Source organism: Pyrus communis, chromosome 5, assembly GCF_963583255.1.
Source record: "Pyrus communis chromosome 5, drPyrComm1.1, whole genome shotgun sequence".
Taxonomy (NCBI): domain Eukaryota; kingdom Viridiplantae; phylum Streptophyta; class Magnoliopsida; order Rosales; family Rosaceae; genus Pyrus; species Pyrus communis.
This window is the reverse complement of record NC_084807.1, coordinates 19,763,963-19,784,998: the sequence shown is the minus strand read 5'-3', so window position 1 is coordinate 19,784,998 and position 21,036 is coordinate 19,763,963. Positions and strand designations below refer to the sequence as shown.

General features: G+C 39.9%; 2 protein-coding genes across 4 annotated transcripts; one reads left to right on the top strand and one right to left on the bottom strand.

Annotated features, from left to right (window-relative positions):
* The first annotated feature begins 244 nt into the window (after positions 1-244).
* On the top strand, positions 245-5,676 carry LOC137734027 (heterogeneous nuclear ribonucleoprotein Q-like). Of its 3 annotated transcripts, none has more exons than XM_068473272.1 (9): positions 245-387; positions 1,336-1,739; positions 1,848-1,964; positions 2,067-2,207; positions 2,301-2,477; positions 3,525-3,738; positions 4,713-4,894; positions 4,980-5,065; positions 5,158-5,676. In XM_068473272.1, the coding sequence occupies exons 2-9, from the start codon at positions 1,338-1,340 to the stop codon at positions 5,294-5,296; spliced, it is 1,458 nt and encodes a 485-aa protein (XP_068329373.1). In that variant the 5' UTR covers positions 245-387; positions 1,336-1,337; the 3' UTR covers positions 5,297-5,676. The 3 variants fall into 3 exon arrangements, with proteins under 3 accessions (XP_068329373.1, XP_068329372.1, XP_068329371.1); XM_068473271.1 differs by having other exon boundaries at positions 1,287-1,739; positions 3,531-3,738; XM_068473270.1 differs by having other exon boundaries at positions 1,287-1,739.
* A 5,980-nt stretch (positions 5,677-11,656) lies between these two features.
* LOC137734365 (uncharacterized) lies at positions 11,657-12,127 on the bottom strand. The gene has a single exon (XM_068473643.1). It carries the CDS (start codon positions 12,125-12,127, stop codon positions 11,657-11,659), a length of 471 nt encoding a protein of 156 aa, XP_068329744.1.
* Positions 12,128-21,036: the final 8,909 nt, after the last annotated feature.

Here is a 21,036-nt window from a genome sequence, read left to right as displayed (position 1 = left end):
TAAGCCTCGCGCCATTTGGTACGCAATTTCCACACGTGCACTGCTATGCTTACCATAATTTTCAAAATAAAATCCAGCTAGGCAAACCAAAATACAACGTGTCACTATCGTGGCACATTTTCATTGGCCAACATAAAGCAGTCTCACAAGAATATGATGCGAACGCATACGTTTTGCATTTCTCTCTCTCTTTCCCTAAAAGGGTAAATTCGGGAATTGAAAACGGCATTCGGGGCTCGTCGGATAACAACATAAAACACAAAACGCAGACGCACGCAGAGCCCTCAAGTTTCTGGTCCTCTTCTTCTTCGACCCAGTACGAGAAACAAAGCCAAACGTCAAAAGACCCGACACCCAAATCTTTGCCCCCAGATTCACACCCCACTGGTACGCCGCAAAGTCTCACTCTTTTTTTTTTCTTTTCAATTTTCTGATAACTTTGCTGTACCGGAGTTGCCTTCCCTTTGTATTTCTGATTCCCTTTTGAGCATTCTCATGACTCTGACAACCTCGAAATATGTGGTTTAATTTGGGGGTTTTGTTCACCTGTCTCTGTTCTAATTGACTCTCCATTGTAGCTCCTTGATAGGCATTGAATTGATTGCCCTAATGGGGTTTTCAGACAGATAGAGGGGTTTTCTTGGATAAGTAATTGAGGGTTTTCTTGGATAAGTAATTGAAACTTTATTGGGTCTTTTACCTGGAACAGTTTCATCAATTGGGTTCTTGGGTTTTGCTCATATGAACTTTTTTTATTCCCCTTGAACTAAGGATATTGCTTTGCCAATTGCCCGAGATGGGTTGCCCAACTCTCTAATATAATGTTATTTGGATAGAAAGCATTTGGTTTGCTTTCTAATCTAACTTGTTTCTTAGGTTTGGGAATCCTTAAAAGCAAACACTTTTGGAGTTTAATTCTGCATAACCCTTTAAACATAGTTTGCTTGTAGCTTCTTGTGCTCAATTTGCTTGATGGATTCGTGGCGTAAAGGAAATAAAACTTGGATTTGATAAATGGTCCGTAAGTTGGGGTGGAAATTATAAGGTTCTTCCTTTTATTTCTCAGAAACCGTGAGGTGCGGAGGAAAGTTGGCTAGTTTTAACGCTCTTGTTGCATTTCTTACACCACCTTTTTAAGTCTCCCTTGCCATTAATTTTGTAATTTCCTCCTACAAAGAAACAACTAATGGGTGTTTTTTACAAGAGTATATGTATGCCCTTCATTCAAGTTATCATGGCATCGGTGTAATTTGCATAATAATTCTGTGAGCCTGCATCTTATTCAGCTGACAATTGGGTAAGTTATTGGATGACAAATGTTGGTGCGTGAACCAGACATGGCAGAAGGAGCAGAAGTTGAGGAGCGGGTGGATCTTGATGAGGACAACTACATGGAAGAGATGGATGATGATGTAGAAGAGCAAATAGATGAAGATGGAGTAGATGGGGGCAGTGAGGAAAATGTGGAGGAGCATGCTGAAGAAGCACATGAAGATCCTGCAACTAAGTCTAGCGACACAGATCACCCACCCGAACCAGAGGAAAGCCATAGTGCTGGTGAGTTTGTGGAAGATGGAGAGAAACCTTCAGCTCCTGTCAATGAAGAGGAGAAAGAGAAACATACACAACTTCTTGCCCTTCCTCCCTATGGGTCTGAAGTTTTCATTGGTGGACTTCCGAAAGACACTTCAGAGGAAGATCTGAGGGATCTATGTGATGAAATAGGTGAAATTATTGAGGTCAGAACTTTGAGCTCTTGTGCTTGTAACATTTTAGCCTTATGTTTGGGATCGTCCGGATTGGAGTTGTATTCTCTGTGAGGGTTTCATTCTTTAGTTATTTTGCAGGTAAGATTAATGCAAGACAGAGAAACTGGTGAAAGCAAAGGTTATGCATTTATAGGATTCAAGACTAAAGAGGTTGCACAAAATGCCATTGAAGAGTTACATAGTAAAGTATTCAAGGTAGTGATGTTTATCTTTGGCAGTGCTGTGTACTATCATCTTTATTCCTTTTTAAGATAGGTCCAGCATGATTGTTACCTGTATTTTGTTTCATATCTGCAGGGTAAAACCTTAAGATGTTCACTTTCTGAAACTAAACATAGATTGTTCATTGGCAATGTTCCAAAAATCTGGACCGAGGATGAGTTTCGAAAAGTCATTGATGAGGTTGGTCCTGGGGTTGAGCACATTGAGCTAATAAAGGTTAGATTTGTTAATCCATCTTTAGTCATGTTCATTTAGGGTTAATGCGGCTTGGATTAATATTCTTACGAAATTATCTTTTGCTAATTGCAGGATCCTCAAAATCCAAGTAGAAATCGTGGTTTTGCTTTTGTTTTGTATTATAATAATGCCTGCGCTGATTATTCAAGACAGAAAATGTCAAATTCAAATTTTAAGCTGGATGGAAATACCCCAACTGTTACCTGGGCTGATCCAAAAAGTACTTCTGATCATGCTGCTGCTGCTCAGGTATACTCCAATTTCTAATTGAATGAGGTTCCAGGTTCAGGGGCTTAATTGACAGTTCACAGTTTTTGTTTTTGTTTTTAGAACTTAAAAGGCAAAAGTATCACCAAAAGATTAACCTATTATGTTTGATTAGCATATCGATGCAAACAAGTAGTTTATAAGAATCTGTGCAATATGAGTATGACTGTAATGCCCCAAAATTTGTATGAAAACTCAAAAGTCTAGGCTATTGGAAAGAGTCAACTGAAGCTCATATACCATACTAGAGCAGAGTTTATGACTGAGTTAGGATTCTATGTTCCACCATGGCCCATTAAGCCGCATCCCCATGGATGCCGTTGTACCTTGGTTGTCGGTCAATCTCACTGGACTGTATCTTCCCACAGGCACCTTGGTTGTCAGCGAGGCCAGGAAGACCACCAACAATGTGGTTGCTTGGTGGTTCACTCCTCAAGCTGTCACTCACTAGTACAGACTTTTGAGACAAGCTTAGGGGCATTACAATTTCCCTGGCGTTAAAGTCACACCTAAAATGCATTTTTAAGTATCACATTAGCCCTTCTGTAAATTCTTCGTTACAAATGATAAACTGTTGATTGTTTAGATATTCGGTAAGTGCAAAAGAAATGTACTAATTTGTAGGAAGAATGGGATGGACTGGAATAAATTATTCTTCTTCTTTTTATTGAAGTTTTTCTTTATTGGAAGTGGATTTTGTTTGCACGTTTTTGTAAGTTTGTGAGGGATCCTTGGTTTTTCCGAAATTAAAAAGTGAAGACCCAAATTGGTTGTTGCCTTTTGGCATTTCATATTAGTACAGATATATTTCTAGTTATATTTTCAAAATCGTTAATTCACACAAGTCACAATTTGACTTGATATGAACTTAGTTAAATTATTTTGAAAACTTTGATGGATAATTTAAAAGTCAGTTGCTCATTTACTTGAAGTTTAAATGATACCTTTTACTTCGTATCAAAAATTTTCAGATTATGTTACTGCATACGAATTGACATTTTCTTGCTGGTATGCTGTTTCTTTGACAAGTCCCAGGTGAAGGCTCTTTATGTGAAAAACATACCTGAGAACACTAGCACTGAGAAGCTGAAGGAACTATTCCAGCACCATGGTGAAGTGACAAAAGTGGTTATGCCACCTGGAAAAGGTGGTCAAGGAAAACGAGATTTTGGCTTCGTCCATTTCGCTGAAAGGGCAAGTGCACTGAAAGCGGTCAAAGACACTGAGAAATATGAAATTGATGGTATGTAGTTTGCACCACTTCAGGGGCTTACATTTAAAATCAAGCAAGATAAAACCTCTACTTTAGAAGTTGTTCTTAGTAGCTTTTAGTTTGATGCAATGTGATTGATGCATCTTTCAACTTACATGCAGCTTGCACTAAGTTAAGCGTATGGAGTTGATGATTTTGGAATTTCTTAACCAAAGAAATTAATAAATCAAGCTAAAATTAATGTGGAATATCTATAGGTTGGCATTGCTGCAAAGATGCAGAAATTAACTGCCTGAGGCACGAACAACCCTAAGCCTGTGGACACGAATAATGCCTTTAAAAAGGATAGCACATGCCTGTAGGGTGTGCGCTCATAATGCTACAACCACAGGCCCAGAGATATCTCAAAGTGGGCAAGCAAATCTGCCCCACAACTATCTTCCCTGTAAATATGTGAAATAATAAAATAACATAGGGGGATGGTTCATAATGTTTTAAGAATTGGTGTTTCGGGTCGAGATTCATGTTGTAGAACGCTATGCTATTTGATTTGGAATTAGACATACAAACTCATTGTGGAAAGTATTAACTCTACTGTCCATTCTTTTCATCGTTGTGGTGTAAAGTTACTTCAATTAAATCAAATGTGAAACTTTTATTCCTATTATATTATAACAAAAGTATAACCTAAATGATTTGTGGCTTCCATTAGGAACTCTTTGTTGAAATATTAGAAATAACAGCTTGTAGGCGTGTACATATCGTGGTTATCTTTGTTTAAATGCTCCTCCTGCTTGTGCAATGCTACTCAATGTGAATATTAATCAATAATCAATAGAGAGCCGGTCTTAGTTGAAATGTTTCTTTCTGTTACATATATGTTTATTTGATTGCTGTATAAAGTATCATGAGTTTGTCGATAGACACAGGTCTGAAATGTCCTCTTTATTTCTTTGTTGAGTTCACTGTCTACAAAATTAATATACGAAGCTATTTGTTTATAGGTCATCCACTGGAAGTTGTCCTTGCGAAGCCTCAGACTGAGAAGAAACCTGATGGGGCTTATCCGTACAATGCGGGGCCTCATGCAAACCACGTTGCACACCCTGGGTATGGTGGTGGTTTTGGTGGAAATCCATACGGCTCTGTAGGGGCTGGATATGGTGTTGCTGGAGGCTTTCAGCAGGTATGTCGCTGAATTTAGATTGGTCCTCTCGTGTCTTGGCATTGATCATCTATCAGTCTATCTAACGGGTTTTATACATGAACAGCCAATGATATATGGCAGAGGGCCAATGCCTGCAGGAATGCACATGGTCCCTATGGTTTTACCAGATGGTCGAATCGGCTATGTTCTGTAAGTTGTCAGTTGTTCTCTGGGGGAGTTACTTTAGAATAAAGAGTGAAAAACTTATAGAACAGTGTCTCATAGAGATTGGTATTGTGCAGTCAGCAGCCTGGTGTACAGATGCCAACTCCTCGACCTCGGAGAGCAGATCGGAGCAATGTTCCAGGCAGTCATCCTGGACGAGGAGGTGGCGGTAGTGATGAAGGCCACCGTGGCGGCAGGAGGTACCGACCATACTAGGGGGCAGAGGATTGAGGCTGGTTGGGATAAGACAAGGAACATGTGATTGGTTGAAAGATGAATTACTTCAAAAAAAGAAAGAAAAATACAGAACCACCTCTCCCTATTTCCTTTTTTATCTTTACAATGGAAACGATGGGGTAGAAAAAAGGAAAACAAAGACAAAAGAGGCTTCTAGGATTAGGAAAAATTGAGGTTTATATAACTGAATGTTGGTGTCTCGGTGCTGTTAATCTATGCCTACAGAAAATGCTCAGGATTATTGACGGTCTAGGAATTCTCTCTTATGTATTAATGTAATGCATTTGTTGGATTTTTTAATCGACACCTACCAATAGTCAAAGTTTGATTTTCAGTGCAATGCTATCCCAATTCTGACATTGCTTTGTTCCTTCTGTCACATTTTGTATTGACAATCAAGGCTCGTTTGGCATTGCTTTTAGGATGGGTAAAAAAGCATTTTTAGCAAGGCTTGTTAGAAAGTTTTGTCATGATTCTTATAAAAACATTTACGAGCATACAAAGGTGTTTTCAAACGAGCCTTTAGATTATTTTAGTTGATTACGTCATAGACAGTTTGATGTGTTATGTTACAATATTTATCAATGTAATCAACTTATATAGCATGAAAATATGGTGTCTCTAATCTCTCATACCCTCCCCTAGTTTTTTATTAAAGTAACAAAATAAGGAGGCCTTATTTTTAAAAATGAGAAGCCTGGTCAAGTAAATAAGAAGGTCATAAAAATGCTGCTCCCAAATAACATAAAGCTTGTTTGGATGTGTTTTTAAAATGATTGAAAACATTTTTGGTGAAAATATTTTTGAAAATAATCTTTAGTAAAAATGCTAGTAAATCTTGAAAAAACACTTAAAGTACTTTCTGGAAGAAACACATAACTGGTGCTTCTTGTAAAAAGCACTTTAAGTGCTTTTGGAATCCAAAAAAAATTTATCTAAAAACATTTTCAATCATTTTAAAAGCATATTCAAACAAGCCAATAAATTATAGTATTTGTCTTGTATGCACTCTAGTACAAGTCTTTACGTATGACATGCATGAAACTTCAATAAAACTGTTACACTACAATTTATGTTAATGATACAATGTTATATAAACTCTTTTGCATAGCATTATACGAATAAAACAGAATGTCAAGATAATTGTCTACATGCAACATGAAGGCCCTCCTCTATCAGGGCTCGGGATATTTGGCAAATCTAATAGTAAAGGGACCAGCTAACGTTTTGTGCTTGTAGACTTGAAAACTAGCATACAGTCGTTTGTAGACAAGTAGGTTTGCGGATCAAAACCCAAAACCCAAAGTGCTTTTCGGTTTGTCTCAATTTGTGGATGAGTCACTCGGTTACTGTAAAGGGACCCTATTACATATGATGCATCATATTCAGATCACAAGAACCAAACCCAAAATGCTCTCGTATATACTATATTCTTCTCTCTGTTAATTTTTTCATTACAGACTATATTATTACTCTAATTTATGGTAAAATGAGGGAAGAGATTGAATTGGACGTACATAGTGTTGAATCCCACATTGGTCATAGAAAAACGAAAGTAATAGTTTAAATATCCTAATCAGTAACCAAACTCTAACTAATACCGAGGTTTTTTGTGATAAAACTCCATACCTAATGGATGATGCAAGTGATAATTACCAAGTTGGGGTCAGTATCAGTATTGTTGAAAGTGGGCATTTGACCTATCTCTCTGATAATTCTATATGGTATCAGAGCCAGTGAGTGGGCCCATAATGTACTGCCACGTGATGGGTGGGTCCCCTTAGCCCCATTCGAGACGATATCATGATCCAAACAAAACGTAAAGCCTTGTGGGTGGGTAACCATTTGTTGTCGACTCGGGCCGTGCCATCTTGTTTCGCGAGAAGACGCACCTCGCCTTAGCAAGGTTAGACATATCTCTTTAATGGTTAATCATAATACAAGATGGTTGACTACGAGACTTGCTGAAATTCATGTTGAAAAACAAAATGTAGAAAATGCTATTAATGATACTCGAAGAATGTTAAATTTTATCTCAAATCAGATGGTTCTATTTCTCAATCTTTCTGACTTTCTCCCACGAAAGCCTCCCAAAAAAAAAAAAAAAAACAACAGATGGTTCAGAGCGCTTGGGTCCTTTGGCTCCTTGTGTAGGGTGAGTCCCCATGGCTCCACGTGGTTGTCGATGTGTGGATCTCCTACGTAAATTGGGTCCCACGTGAGGGGGCGTGTTGAATCCCACATCAGTCATAGAAAAACAAAAGTAATAGTTTAAATATCCTAACCCCACTCCAGTTAACACCGAGACCTTAAGTTATCATATTATATATCGTACAAATAAGTGTTTGTTTTACTTTAAAAAGTACATAGTTGTGTTGGTATACATAAATTGAAAAGATAGAATGACATATAGCTTAGAGAATATTAGAATATATTGAAAACATGGGAACCATAATATAATGAGTCTCCATCCAAGTATTCAACAAGTCTTTTACAATTTATTGCAAAAAAAAAAATGCAAAATGAAAGTTATCTACTTTCTATCTAAACGAGAGTGGCAACCTAAGTGTGTGCCTAGGCGGGTTTAGGCGGGTGCCTAAGCAGATCTAGGCACCTTTCTTAGTTTTCAAATACCTAGGGATTAATCAGGGCGGTGGCCAGCTGTCTAGTGCCTAGGCAGGCCCTAGGTGGCGCTAGGTGGGAATTTTTAGAGCAGTACTATTAGGTGCAATTCACCTTTACTGCCTTGTCTCCTCCTTCCCTTTCCTTAATAGCGTTCACATCCATTCCCTCTCTTGTCCTCATCTTCTTCCGTCTTCCCCTTCTTCCATCCTTACATCCCTAAAGTCTAGAGCCAGTCCTGAGATTTTAAGGGCCCTATGCAAAAGTGAATTGGAAGCCCTAAAAAGTACTAAGAATTTTTTTTTTTTTTTTTTTTGTTCAAAATATTAATTTTAGTTTTCAATTGAGCTTCTATAAATTCTAATAGCACAAACAAATTTAACAAATCAACAAGTGGAAAGGCTTCGACACAAAAAAAAAAAAAAAAAAAAAAAAAAAAAACAAACAAACAAACAAACAAATGGAAAGGTGGCGTATTGTTTTTCCTTAACTATTTAGAGGGTCAAGGTTCGAATTTTCATGTTATTGTGTGAAATTGTTATATCATTTTGTGGAAGCTTATGCAGTGAATAAAAATATAAACTGAAAAAATGATGGAGATGAGTTTCAAACCCATCCCCTAGGCCAATGTAAACAAGCAATAATTCCACTTGCGCTAAGACTCAAGTTTGTAATATTCTACACTTACTACTATAGGGAGCCCTGTCTGGTAGCACCACGTGCACCCCCTCAGCGCGGCCCTGCTAAAGGCCTTTATGGTCAGCCTCGTTCTCTCTCTCCACATCGGTGAGAGTTGACGATGGCTACACCAAACCACGATTGACGGTGGTTTTGGAGCTGAGCACAATCTCAACAATGGGGCTATGTCTCCCACTATTTGCATTTTCCTATAGCTATCTTAGACTTGTTCTCTCAAGCCACAATTTTTGGATCCACCCAAATGAATCTCAAATCCCTGGCTTTAAGCTCAGTTATTTTCCCTTATTCCAGTCACCGCCACACTTATGCTCCAACTCCTCCCATCCCCTCTCTCCCATAACACCAGGTTCCCTTCTATGTTTTTACTTTATGTTGTGAAGCATAATTTGAAACTCATCTTCACCACCCGCTATGAAGGCGATTTATCGTTCATTCATGGGAAGGTGTGCAAAACCGTTCCCTTGGTTTCGGTTTGAGTCATTGTACAACCTTCTTCAATGGTATTATTGTTTACATGGTTGTTGGCTTTGCTAGCTCTTGCTGGTCTCTGGTTGGTGAAGATGACATAAGATTTTATTTGCTTAGTTGGTTCGATGGTTTATTTGGGGCATTATTTGCGATTGGTGTGGTTGTGTAATCTTAGGTCATGTTGCAGTTATTTTTTTGTTATCTTTATGTTGCCTCTTACATTGGATCTGTGGAAATTGTGATGTATGCTTTTTTTCGCTGAAAAGTTACATATCATCTCTTACCATGTCAAGTTATCGAGCTCTTGGGTTGCTATTTGTGTAATATTTACTTCTATTAATGAAGTTCATATTAACCTTAAAAAAGCATACATAATTTGATTGGACAGACACAAATTTTCTTACAAGAAACCAAATCACAGATGTCCCATAGAATCGAGTAATCCAGATTTGTCGACATATAAATCCTTTGCACATTCCATATAATCAGAGTGTTGTATAAGGAAGTACAATAAAAAGTTCAAGGAAATGGAGCATCACATCATTTCCTTTACACTTTGTTTCGTACCCCCAATATCTTAGGACCCAAGTGTCGGGGCCCTACTATTTCTACTCTTCTCGAGAGTCAAGATAAAAAAAAAAAACTGCATCTCTATTTACTTTAATTTAATCACGGTGATTCATTATGGTATCGTTTGGTATGCAGACGGGACGAGACGGAATGAAATGGAATGGGACGGAACAGAATGTGACTGGACGGGACGGAACGGGACTGGATGGGACGGAACGGAACGGAGCGGGAGCAAAGATGCCCTCGGATGGAAACAAGGAGGAAGAAGAAGGAGACGGAGAGGTTATAATTTTGTTATCCACGGATGTGGAACGAGTCGTTCCAGGGGGTTGAGGTGGAACAAAAATTCACCCAAAACTCGTCCCGTGGAACAGCTCGTTCCACCCGTTTTAAGAGCACCAAACGTGGGACGGAACGCCTTGTCCCACTCTGTTCCGTCCCGTCCCACGTACCAAGCGGTACCTATAGGATGGTCAGGTCTAACAGATTTACGTAAGTGATATTTACACATTATTTTTACTTTTTACGTACCTTTTTTTACATTGATTTTCTTCAATTTATTTGATTAGACGTAAAAATTTTGAAGAAAATGTGTAAAAAATAAAAATAGGAATGGATAGCACTACCTATAGAATTCTATCTCAAAAAGACTCAATGAAATTTAAAAAGAACCACCAATCAATCCAACAATCATTTCTCAAAGTAAAATCCTGTCATGATGACATAGTTTTCGGATGCGTAACAATGGTATATTATTTCTAAGAGGTGAGAAGTGCACGTTTCTTAATGTTTGAAAAAAGTCCCATCCAAAGGAAAACCCAGTGCCAAGTCTTACATTCTTTCCTAGGTAAAGAAAGAACAACCAAGTTATGCAATGTTTATCGATAACCATTACCCAAAAAAATTGGATATAGGCAAAGTTATCCAAGTTATGCAATGTTTATCGATAACCTTTACCCAAAATGTTTGAATATCGGCAAAGTTAAAGGATTAAGAAACACAACAAAAATAAACTATTGAGGAATGAGTGTGATAAACAAGTAAGAAACAAGCTTAATTGCGACGCAAATAAAAAAAGGTTTACTACACCAATTAATCTAATTCAATCAAAGAAAGACTAAACAACAAGCCAAATAATTGAACCCGGCACTTCCCCCACCATATTACTTTTATCATGGCAACTACGACGGTGGACTTATCTCAATGGAATATGAACTTATGAATTTAATTAACATATAAATATATTGTTGTATTACTACTAAAAAAAAAAAAAAGAACTTCTGTTGTTGCAATGATCACTTTAAAGGTGAAAAAAATATATTGAATCGTTTAATCCACTCAAAATAAACTAACATGATTAGTTTGTAGATTTGTTTTAGTCAAGCTAGTTAGAGCAGTGTGCTCTACTTTATGCATCCAAATTCGAATTCTCCTCCCATAGTTTAGATAAATTTAGTATAATTATCCTATTCGTTGGTTAAAAAAAAATCCATGATTAATTTTAGCCGAATTTTTCACTACGATAAGTTTATATATATAGTAGACTATTTTCTAATTTCCTTTTAAGTTACAAAGTTGTGTATTCCAACTTGTGTAAAAAGCTATACACACAGAGCTGGTTGACCAGCCTAACTTAGATATGCATATATGATTTTTAATTAATTGCTTACACCAAGGGAAATGACTGAACCAAACTAGTCAATAGTCACCAAATTGATTAATTAGATTTAGTTATGCTACAATTTTGAGGCTTGAACCAACCTAATCTAAACAACGTATCACCTTTATTCTAAGTGTTGTTGAAATCTAAACCAAATCAAACTAGATCACGTTCGATTTTTTGTGCATTAAAATAAATAAACGTTAACAACAAAAAATGGAAAGACTGTCGCAAAAGGTCCATATTTAATAATTTATCAAAAATATTATATTATTCACTCTTGGAAATTTAGGAATACATAGGTGGGCAAAAATCCAGCGTCAAATGGCCATGGAAGAAAGCTCTTGAAGGCGTTTTCCCAACTCATCCAACTTACTACCCCACTCCCTTTTCACACACAAGGGCCTCACGCTACCGTACTCGTCCACACCCTCCTCTTCCCTGTGACTGCCCGCATAGGATGATGACGATAACGACGACGACACCTTTCCCTTATTCTTTTTCTTACCGCTCTGTCTGTTTTTCTTGGCCGCAGCTCTCTGCATGGCGAAAAGCACATCCGACCCGCTAATTACCTTCTTACCCTCTTCATCTTGCTTTTGGTTTCCCTGTAATTTTGGGTCGGGATTGGATTTGAGTTTTGTTATGACCGATCGGCCTAAGCCTCCGAGGTCTTGCGATCGAGGCTGAGACTTGGCGGCTACAGAGAGGCGGACGGGGCTCATCGGAGGTGGTTTGGGGATGAGAGGTTGGCATGGTGGTGGTGGGGGAGGGTAGGACACTGCCCACATGGTTTGGTTTTTGTGCTCGGGTTTGTGTTGCAGATGGGTTGGCTTTTGGCTTATCGGCAAGTTGGAGTTGGACTATTCGTTGATCCACGGGTCAAGTTGGAGACAAAAATTTTAAGGCACGGATTTACTGTCAAATGAAACAAAATTTTGGACTATTCATTGATTCACGGGCCAAGTCAGAGAATTTATATGGCATGGGTTTAGCATCGAATGAAAATACAAATTTGTGTAAATTTTTTATGTCACTGTTCTAAAAACTCAGAGTCTAGTGCAACCTAGATTCTAGATTAGATGGTTGGTCACTGTTTTAATTGAGTTTTAGGCATTTAAAAATTAAAAAATAACACCTAGACCTGATTAATCCGCCTAAACCAACATAGGAGCACGTATAGATCACGAGTCTCATTTAGACAAAAAATAAATAACTTTGATTATGCATTTGATTTTTCAAGAATTTATTATATGTTTATTCATCATGTTTTCAATATGTTCAAATACTTTATAATTTATATGTTAGTTTATTTTACAATTTATGTATTCTAATATAATTATATATTTTTTAAATTATAAGCAAACATTTATTTATATGCTACATAATAAATTTAATTAAAATTAAAATAATTGCCTACCCTTGATCAAAAATGAAAATTAAAAAAAAAAAAAATTCTATTAATAAGAAAGAAAAATAAAGGATGGGAACCTAATTTATCATTTATAAAATAGCTCTCATTTCCTGCTACAACCATCCAAATAAATATACATAAAGACAGAATAGCAGGAACAAGTCTTAAAAAAACAATTATGGCTACTTCTAGGAATCCCGGTGCAAGCCATTGTGCATTTAGTTATACTAGGGCAGCCCGACTCATCCACGTCTGGATATTCGAAGTGTAGAGTTAATCCTCCCATTTTGGAGAGTAGACCCATGTGGGTGTCGGGGAATTGGTTTACCTTTCCGCACTAGAAAGCATGGTTGGTCCTTTGGGGGGGGGGGGGGGGGGTGGGGGGTGAATTCCTACAATGAGTCTCTAAGAAAGACGAGGTCTTCTTTTGAAGTGCAGGAATGATCAGTTGTTGTAAACATGTATTCGAGCCAAGTTGTAAATTACTTCTGAATTCCTCATTGAAAAACGAGTGAAACGAACGACAACTTAGCTATAAAATAGAAACTACATAACAACTGGATAATCCTTGGCTCGCGAGGTGGTGCCCATTGAACTGCTTGAGTTCTTCGGGCTTTGATGTAGCGGGAGATCATACTTGGTACTTCCTCAGATTGTAGGTGTTCCACTGCTTTTCGATCTCTTTATCGTTCATGGTGGTGAGGGTGTAATTACCCTTGCCACCTACTCTGCTAATCTTTTACGGAGCTTCCCAAATAGGATCTATCTTTTTAGAGCCTTCTCTGCGGGCAGTGATAAAGGCTTTTCTTAAGACTAGATCTCCGGGTTGGAACTGTTGAGTATTGGCCCTTTTGTTGTAGCTGGAGAGAAGCTGATGCTAGTATGTTGCAATGCGGGTAATAGTCCGCTCACGCTTTTCCTCTGCCAGATCTAAGCTTATGGCTATCTCTTGCTGTTCTACTTAATGCTTGGTAGTAGAGTGCTAAGGTTTGGCACGATGTCATTGGGAGAAATGATTGCTTCTTAACCAAATGCCAAAGAGAAAAGTCTCATCGGTGGCTCGTTATTTGGTGGTGCGATACGCCTATAGACATTTGGGGAGTTCATCTAGCCATTTTCCCTTCTTGTCGGAAATGAACTTCATGAGGTAGTCGAGAATCATCTTGTTCGATGCTTCAGCTTGCCCATTGCTTTAAGGATATCTCGGTGTGGACATATGCTGCTTGATGCCATACTTTTGTAAGAACTTCGCCAAATTTTTGCCCACGAATTGCGGGCCATTGTCTGTGACGATGGATTGAAGAGTGCCAAATCAGCAAATGATGTTCCTCTATATGAAGTGCTCTATGTCTATCTGAGTTGTGGTTGTCATGGGCTCTGCTTATACCCATTTGCCCTTAGTAGCGAACGGCATTGGTCCTACCAAGTCGATTGCCCACTGCATGAATGGCCAATGTCTCGTATACTGGTGTAGTTCACTGGCAGCAGTCGCACTTTTGTATTAATTCCTTAGCATCCTAATGCATGGTGTAATTAAGAGCCTTTTGTGCTAAAGATCAGCCTCTGGAGTGATTTCCACAAACACCTTCGTGCATTGAGCTTAGGACCTTTAGGTAGTCGAGATGCAATAGGCAGCGGAGATGTGGTCCAGTGTAGGATTTTCAGACGAGAATGTCGTTCTACATGTAGTAGCGAGCTGCCTTTATTTAGAGCTTTCTAGACTTCAACCTTTCCGTAAGGAGTGTGCCATTGACCAGGTAATCTATAATAAAACTTTGCCAATTGAGAGTTGTACTAACCTATGACACTTCAACTGCCAACTCCGCCTCTATGTTTGGCTTGTTTAGATACTCCACCAGAATAGAGTGTTTGAGTTAGTGGTCGAGGGCGAAGCCTAGGCTGGCTAGCTCGTCTACGTGGGATAAGGATCACCCACATCACTTAAATGAGGGTGTAAGTGTGAAATACCTCAAGTTGCTTGCGTACCTTCTCTAGGCATTGCGCGATCCTTGGATGTTTTGTCGTGTAATCCCCAATAGTCTGGCTGGTGATTAGTTGGGAATCAAAATGAATTGAGAGTTTTTTCACCACCAAGTCTTTTACCATTTAGAAGCTTAGTTGGGAATCAAAATGAATTAAGAGTTTTTTCACCACCAAGTCTTTTACCATTCAGAAGCCTGCTCGAGCATCGAACCGCCTGGGGTGACAATGACCACGCCTGCTCCTGAGCCTTTGTAGTTGGATACGTTGTCAATATGAAAAGGCCAGAAGTCTCTATCGGGTAAAGCAGACACAGCTAAGGTGTGTTCGGCTCCCTTCGGAGCATCGTTGGGCAGCTCTATTGCATCGCCTAGGCTAAGCATGAATTCTTCTATGAAGGTCGCCAATGCTTGGGCCTTTATTACCGTGCGAGGTCAGAAAACTAAACCGTATTCGCCAAATTCCAACGCCCATTTCATCACTCGTTGAGAAACCTCTGGACCATGTAGGATTGATCCTAAAGGATATTGAGTCATGATGATGACTTTATGAGCTTAAAAATATGGTCTAAGCTTCTGAGTCGCAACAACTAGTGCCAAAATTAATTTCTCGATCATTGGATATCTAGTTTCCGCATCAAAAGAGCTTTAAAAGCATATAATATCAGCAGTTAGGCCCCCATGTCTTCTCGTATGAGGGCAGAGGTCACTGCTACTTCTGAGATTGCCAAGTAGATGTATAAGTCATGGGGGCCCAACTGCCCTCATGTCTTCCTGCCTGGATAGTAAGGGAGGTGATGTAAGTACTTCTTTAAGTCTTGGAAAGCCCTTTCGCACTCATTATCCCATTTGTCTCGTTGTGCCCTTTTGATGTCCTTGAAAAATGGCTTGCATTGATTGGTGGACAGCAAGAAAAAATGGTTGAGGGTAGCTACTCATCCAATCAAGCTTTGGATCTCCTTCAAGGTAGTTGAAGATTTCATCTCTAGGATCGCTCAGATTTACTTAGGATGTGCTTCGATTCCTCGTTGGGTTACTAGGTACCCTAAGAATCTGCCTAAAGATACTTCAAACGTGCATTTGGCGGGATTGAGCTTCATCTTGTACTTTCTAAAGATGTTGAAAGTTTCCACCAAGTTATTGATGTGGTATGATCGCTGCTTGCTTTCTACCATGATGTCGTCGACATAGACCTCCATAGTTACTCCAATTTACTTCTTGAACATCATGTTTACCAACCTTTGGCAAGTGGCCCCTGCATTCTTGAGGCCAAATGGTATGGCCTTGTAGCAGTAGGTGCCTCGCTCGATCACAAACATGATTTTCTCTTTGTCGGGCTATTGCATGGTTATTTGGTTGTAGCCGAAGTATGCATCTAAGAAACTGAGCAGCTGGCTCCCAGAAGTTGAATCTACTAATAGATTAATTCGGGGAAGTGGATAAGGATCATTTGGGCATACTTTGTTGAGGTCAGTGTAGTCTACACAAACCCTCCATTTTTCATTCTTTTTCTTCTTTACTAACACGACATTGGCAATGAATTCGGCCTTTAGTAGCTTGTCAATTTCCACTTTGATGATCGTCACTCGTTCGCGTGTAAAATGCCTTCTTTTTTGGATCACTGGTTTGGCAGCGGGTCGATGTGCAACTTGTGGCAAGCTATCTTGGGGTCGATGTCAAGCATGTCAAAAAGTGACCACGCGAAGATATCACGATTTTGCCTAAGGAAAACCGTGAGTTCTTCCTTTTTCATCGGGCTCTAACGTAAGCCGATACAAGCAGTCTTCTCTTGCTACTGGGGATCAAGAATGATGTGCTCGGCGTCCTCTTCGGGTTTCCATCCCGTCTTGTCTGCTGGCGCTTTAGTTTGGACACCATCTTCTTGATTCGTCTACTGTAATTGCTATTTGGTAGCACATCATCCCCTCAAACCTCGATAGCCTCAACGGGGGTAAAGGTCTTCTTCTTTGATTCTTTAAATACTTGCACAGTGCATTGTCGAGATGCGGCCTGGTCATACTTAATTCTCTGACTCTTCCTCCTAGATGAGGAATCAAATATTTTCATACTTGACGGAAGTGATAGCTTCCAACTTTATCAGCCAAGGTCACCTTAGAATCCCATTATAGGGATGCGAGTCGCTTATTATCGTGAACGTCTGCTTTAAGACAACTGGTGATGTTTTCACGTCAAGTGTGATGTGGCCGATGGCAGTCGAAGTGTGTTCGTTCAATCCGATAAATACCTCAACTCGGCGTATGATTGTGTTTTCCAGGCCCATCTTCTAAATTACTGAGAGTTGAAATAGGTTGATTGCACTTCCATTGTCAACCATCATTCTGTTGACTATGGGCTAGTTGGACAAATACTACCAGCGCATCGTTGTGCGGGAAATCAATGCCTTCGACATCCTGCCCAGTGAATTTAACAATGGATCAAGGTTGGGTGTTGACTGCTGGACTTGCGAGATTAGTAAAGCCTACCAGATCTTCCTTTTCTTTGAATTGTTAGTAGCCCCTAAGTGCTCAAATTCGACGAATATGTCGTTAATCTGAATCGTCTTGTTGGGTGGCTCTTCATCGACATTCGCGTTCCTTCTAGGCTACGCAACCGACTTGTCCAAGTATCTATCGACCTTGTCTTCCTTCACGAGTTTCTCTAACTAAGTCTTCCAAGTGTAGCAGTCATCAGTTGTGTGACCGGGACCTTGGTGGAATGTGCAGTACTTGGTATGATCCAACTTGGAAGTATCTCATTTTTATTGTTTCGGCAGCTTGAACCATGGCTCGCTCTTGATGTCGAGGAGGATTTGGTGAATCGGGATCGACAACTTTGATTAGTTCTTGAATGCCAAGTCTTCTTTAGTCGTGGGTCAATTACCATTTGGCATGCTGCTTACTTTTGTTGTACTATTTCCCGTACTCATTCTTTTGAGCCACTGCCGACTCTCTTTGAGGCTACTCAGGCGTCTTGGCTACTGTCGAGCCTTGTCCCAAAGTGCATGCTTTTCTGCTAGAGAAAATGAGTCTGCCAGAGTTAGGTCTTCTTTCATGATCAACTCTCCAAACAGGGGGTGGTTTGCTAGGAGTCCTTTTTGGAAGGCTGCATTATTGAGTTGTCGCATTTGACTATTTTGGCCTTCTCTTCTTTGAACCTCTTCACGTAGTCACGGAGTAACTCTTTTAGATTCTTCTTCACATTAAACAGATGATCGGACTTCTTCTAGCGGTAGAATGAGTATTCTTTGGTAAAAACCAAAGAAAGATTATCAAAACTCCTGATGGATCATGGCGGTAGGGTGTGAAACCAATCTTGTGCCTTGCCTTGCAAATTGATGGCGAATATCTTGCAAATAAAAGCATCGTTGTTCTGATAAAAGACCATCGTGCTTCGGTAGTGCTTCAAGTGTTTCTCTGGATCTTCATCTCCTTTGAAAGATGTGAAATGTGGCATGCTAAACTTGCGTGGAGGCTTTGCCTGCTCAAACTTGTCCGTGAAGGGTAACCTGCTCATATTAGTCATGTCATGTCGTAGCGCTTCGTTGGTGACTTCGTTGCGCTGAAATCACGCAATCACTCACGCAAGAACCTCTCTACTTCTTCCTGAATTTGCCTTTGCTGGGGCAGAAAAGCTCTTGGTTGTCCTCTACTTTTTCCATTCGTCGATGCTGCGATAATGGTGCATGTGGTTCATTCCTAACAGGCAAGGGAATTCTTCACAGGCTACCGGTTGAACTTAAGCTGAATTGAGTGACTGCTTCTCTCCGTCCGTCATGTTGCCTACTCCGATGCGAGGTGAATGATGCTTCTTGCGAGCCTAGCCGCGAATAAACAGTTCACCTGGAAGGTTGCTCATGTTGACTACCAGAGTATGGTTCCAACCATGAGTGTATGCTCGTCCGTGGGTTTAATCGAAAGTGCACGCTCCTTTACGTGCTAAGACAGAAGTATACACTATCTCAGGGCCCAGTCGGGAATGTACACTGCCGGAACATTCAGTTCATGGTTGGTCTAGTGGCTACTTGCCAGGACGCTGCTAGAAAGGTTCCTCGTCTGCCCTTGTCCTACTTCGAGACACCTCGTCAGGGGCACGTTACATCTCGGTGCACTGCAAAAGCTGATTGACTAAGGTTGTCTGTTGTGCGAAGGTGCTTATCAACTCTATGACTTGTTGAGACAATTGTTATTCTCCATTTGGGTTGGAAAAGCTTGGACGAAATGCGTCTCCTTGGGTAGTAGAAGTGTAGTAGACTCCGGGCTCGAGATTTGAGTTGGGAAATGTCAAATTCACAGAGAAATATGGTGAAAATGTCCCTGATTTAATCGTCTGCCCAGAAATTTGGAGCCGGGGTGGTTGAACTGGTCTTAGACCGGTGTGGGCTGCTTGGAAGGCCACAGGAGTGGGGTTGGGCTTCAAGTTGAGCCACGGGAGCAGGCCGAGTTATGGGCACGGACCGAGCCATTGAAGTGCATAGACGTTGCGCTGGCTTCTCTTGGCGCAACTTAGGCTTGCGCAGCGTCTTGGGCTTGTAGGCCTTGGGCTATTACCTTGGCAGCTGCGGCTGCAGCTTAGACTCGTTGAATTTAGGCCATGCTAGGCATTTCCATGGAGCGAGCCTGGCCTCGTTACTGCAAGGTGGCACGGGCCTAGGCTTGTGGTTGCAAGGTGAAGCCTTCATTGTGGGTGTGGATCTCGTCGTGTATGGCCACGGTGGTTGTTGCCATGGTGGTACCACTCCACTTGTCGTGTTAAGCCTCGTGGATCACCGCGGTCCCAATTCTTGAACGTTGGAACTTCCGTTCGTCATGGTTTAAGAGTTTCTAGTCATTGTACTTTTCTTTTACGTTTTATCAAAGAATTTTTATAAATAAAAATCTCAAGAATAAAAACGTACAAAAAATCTACAAATGAACAAGAAAACGAAAAACCTTGAATGCGAGAGTCTTTTACAAGCGTGTGAATCAAGACTCTGAATGAAAGCACCAAGTTGTGGATGCAAATTTCCGCCTTCTTCTTCTTTGACGAAAATGCACTTGCAAAACAATTAACACCTTAGGTCAGGCCAAGAGCTACACTCTCCCTCGATGATTTTTTTTTTTTTTTGGGGGGGGGGGGGGGGGGGTGGTGGTGGCCTTTGGTCAAAGAACCTCTGATGCCAAAGTTAGAATTTGAGGGAAAAGTGTTTAGAGAAATTTGGAGATTTTTAGAAGAAGATTGGACTTAGGTTTTTTGGAGAAATGAGGGCTTTTTATAGGGGTGCGGCCAGCCCTCTTTGGAGAAAAGGGGTCCGACCATATATGGTGGTTTTTTTAGCTCTAATTGCAAGATATTTTGTCAAAATAATATCTTGCAATCAATTAATTTTGGTAATCAATCCTATTTTGAAAGAATAATTGGAGGTTACCTTGTGAGGAGGATTTGATGAGGATTGATGAAATAGGTTTTGAGTAAATACCTATTTTGACCACCTTTGACCTTGATTGAGCTGTTATTATCCACTGCTTGCGCATAGGAGTTCCGATGTGCTTCGAGGGTAATTTTGTCTTTTTAAAAATTCACGTGTCGTCTCCATATTTTTCTTGATTATTTTTTGACTCCACAACATGTCCTAATCAAATTTATTGAGCAACAAAAGGCAAACAAAAAATTCTCAACCAAAGTTGCATGTCCATAACATAAATTTTTTTTTGCATGTGTGGTCCTTCCATACCATATGCAGTGGTGAAGCTACATAGGGGCGAGGAGGGGCGGCCGCCCCTTCCCTTGCCGTAAATCAAGTCCAGGAGCGGTGGTTTCGCCCTTCTGGTCCCGTCAAAAATGGTTGTTAAAGCGGTGGTTCCGTCTGTGTTCATCTGGATTTGGGTTTGTTGTTGGTGCGCAACTTTGCTGCGTTTGGTTTTATATATTTTTTAAAAGCCAGGCCAAACAACACCGTTGGTCCTAGTTAAAAATTTTCCTTTAATGCAACGACATCGTTTAGGTACTTAATTGAAAAATAAAATTAATCAGATAGCAGCAAAACAGATCCTAGCAAGCAGAACAGATCCCATTGGCCCCCTTATTCCCCTGCTGCCAGAAATTAAGGCTTCAACTTCAAGCTTTTAAGCCATCCAAGCCGCAAGCAACTAGCCTCCAGCAGCCATTCTTGGCCCCCTTTCTCTTAGATGAAGTTTTTAATTTCCAAATTTATATTAGCCTTAACCCTAATTGCTTATTTAATTTGAAATTTTGTTTATTTTATATAGAATCATAGAGTAATTAATCAATATGGTTATTAATTATTGATTATGAATATGAAATCTTATAA

Bases quoted from the DNA above. Each gene is read 5' to 3' on its own strand.
- LOC137734027 (XM_068473270.1), top strand. From the start codon at position 1,317: ATGTTGGTGCGTGAACCAGACATGGCAGAAGGAGCAGAAGTTGAGGAG. The intron at 1,965-2,066 runs GTAGTGATGTTT...TCATATCTGCAG, and splicing joins TACATAGTAAAGTATTCAAG to GGTAAAACCTTAAGATGTTC. The intron at 2,208-2,300 runs GTTAGATTTGTT...TGCTAATTGCAG, and splicing joins AGCACATTGAGCTAATAAAG to GATCCTCAAAATCCAAGTAG.
- LOC137734365 (XM_068473643.1), bottom strand. From the start codon at position 12,127: ATGTGGGCAGTGTCCTACCCTCCCCCACCACCACCATGCCAACCTCTC.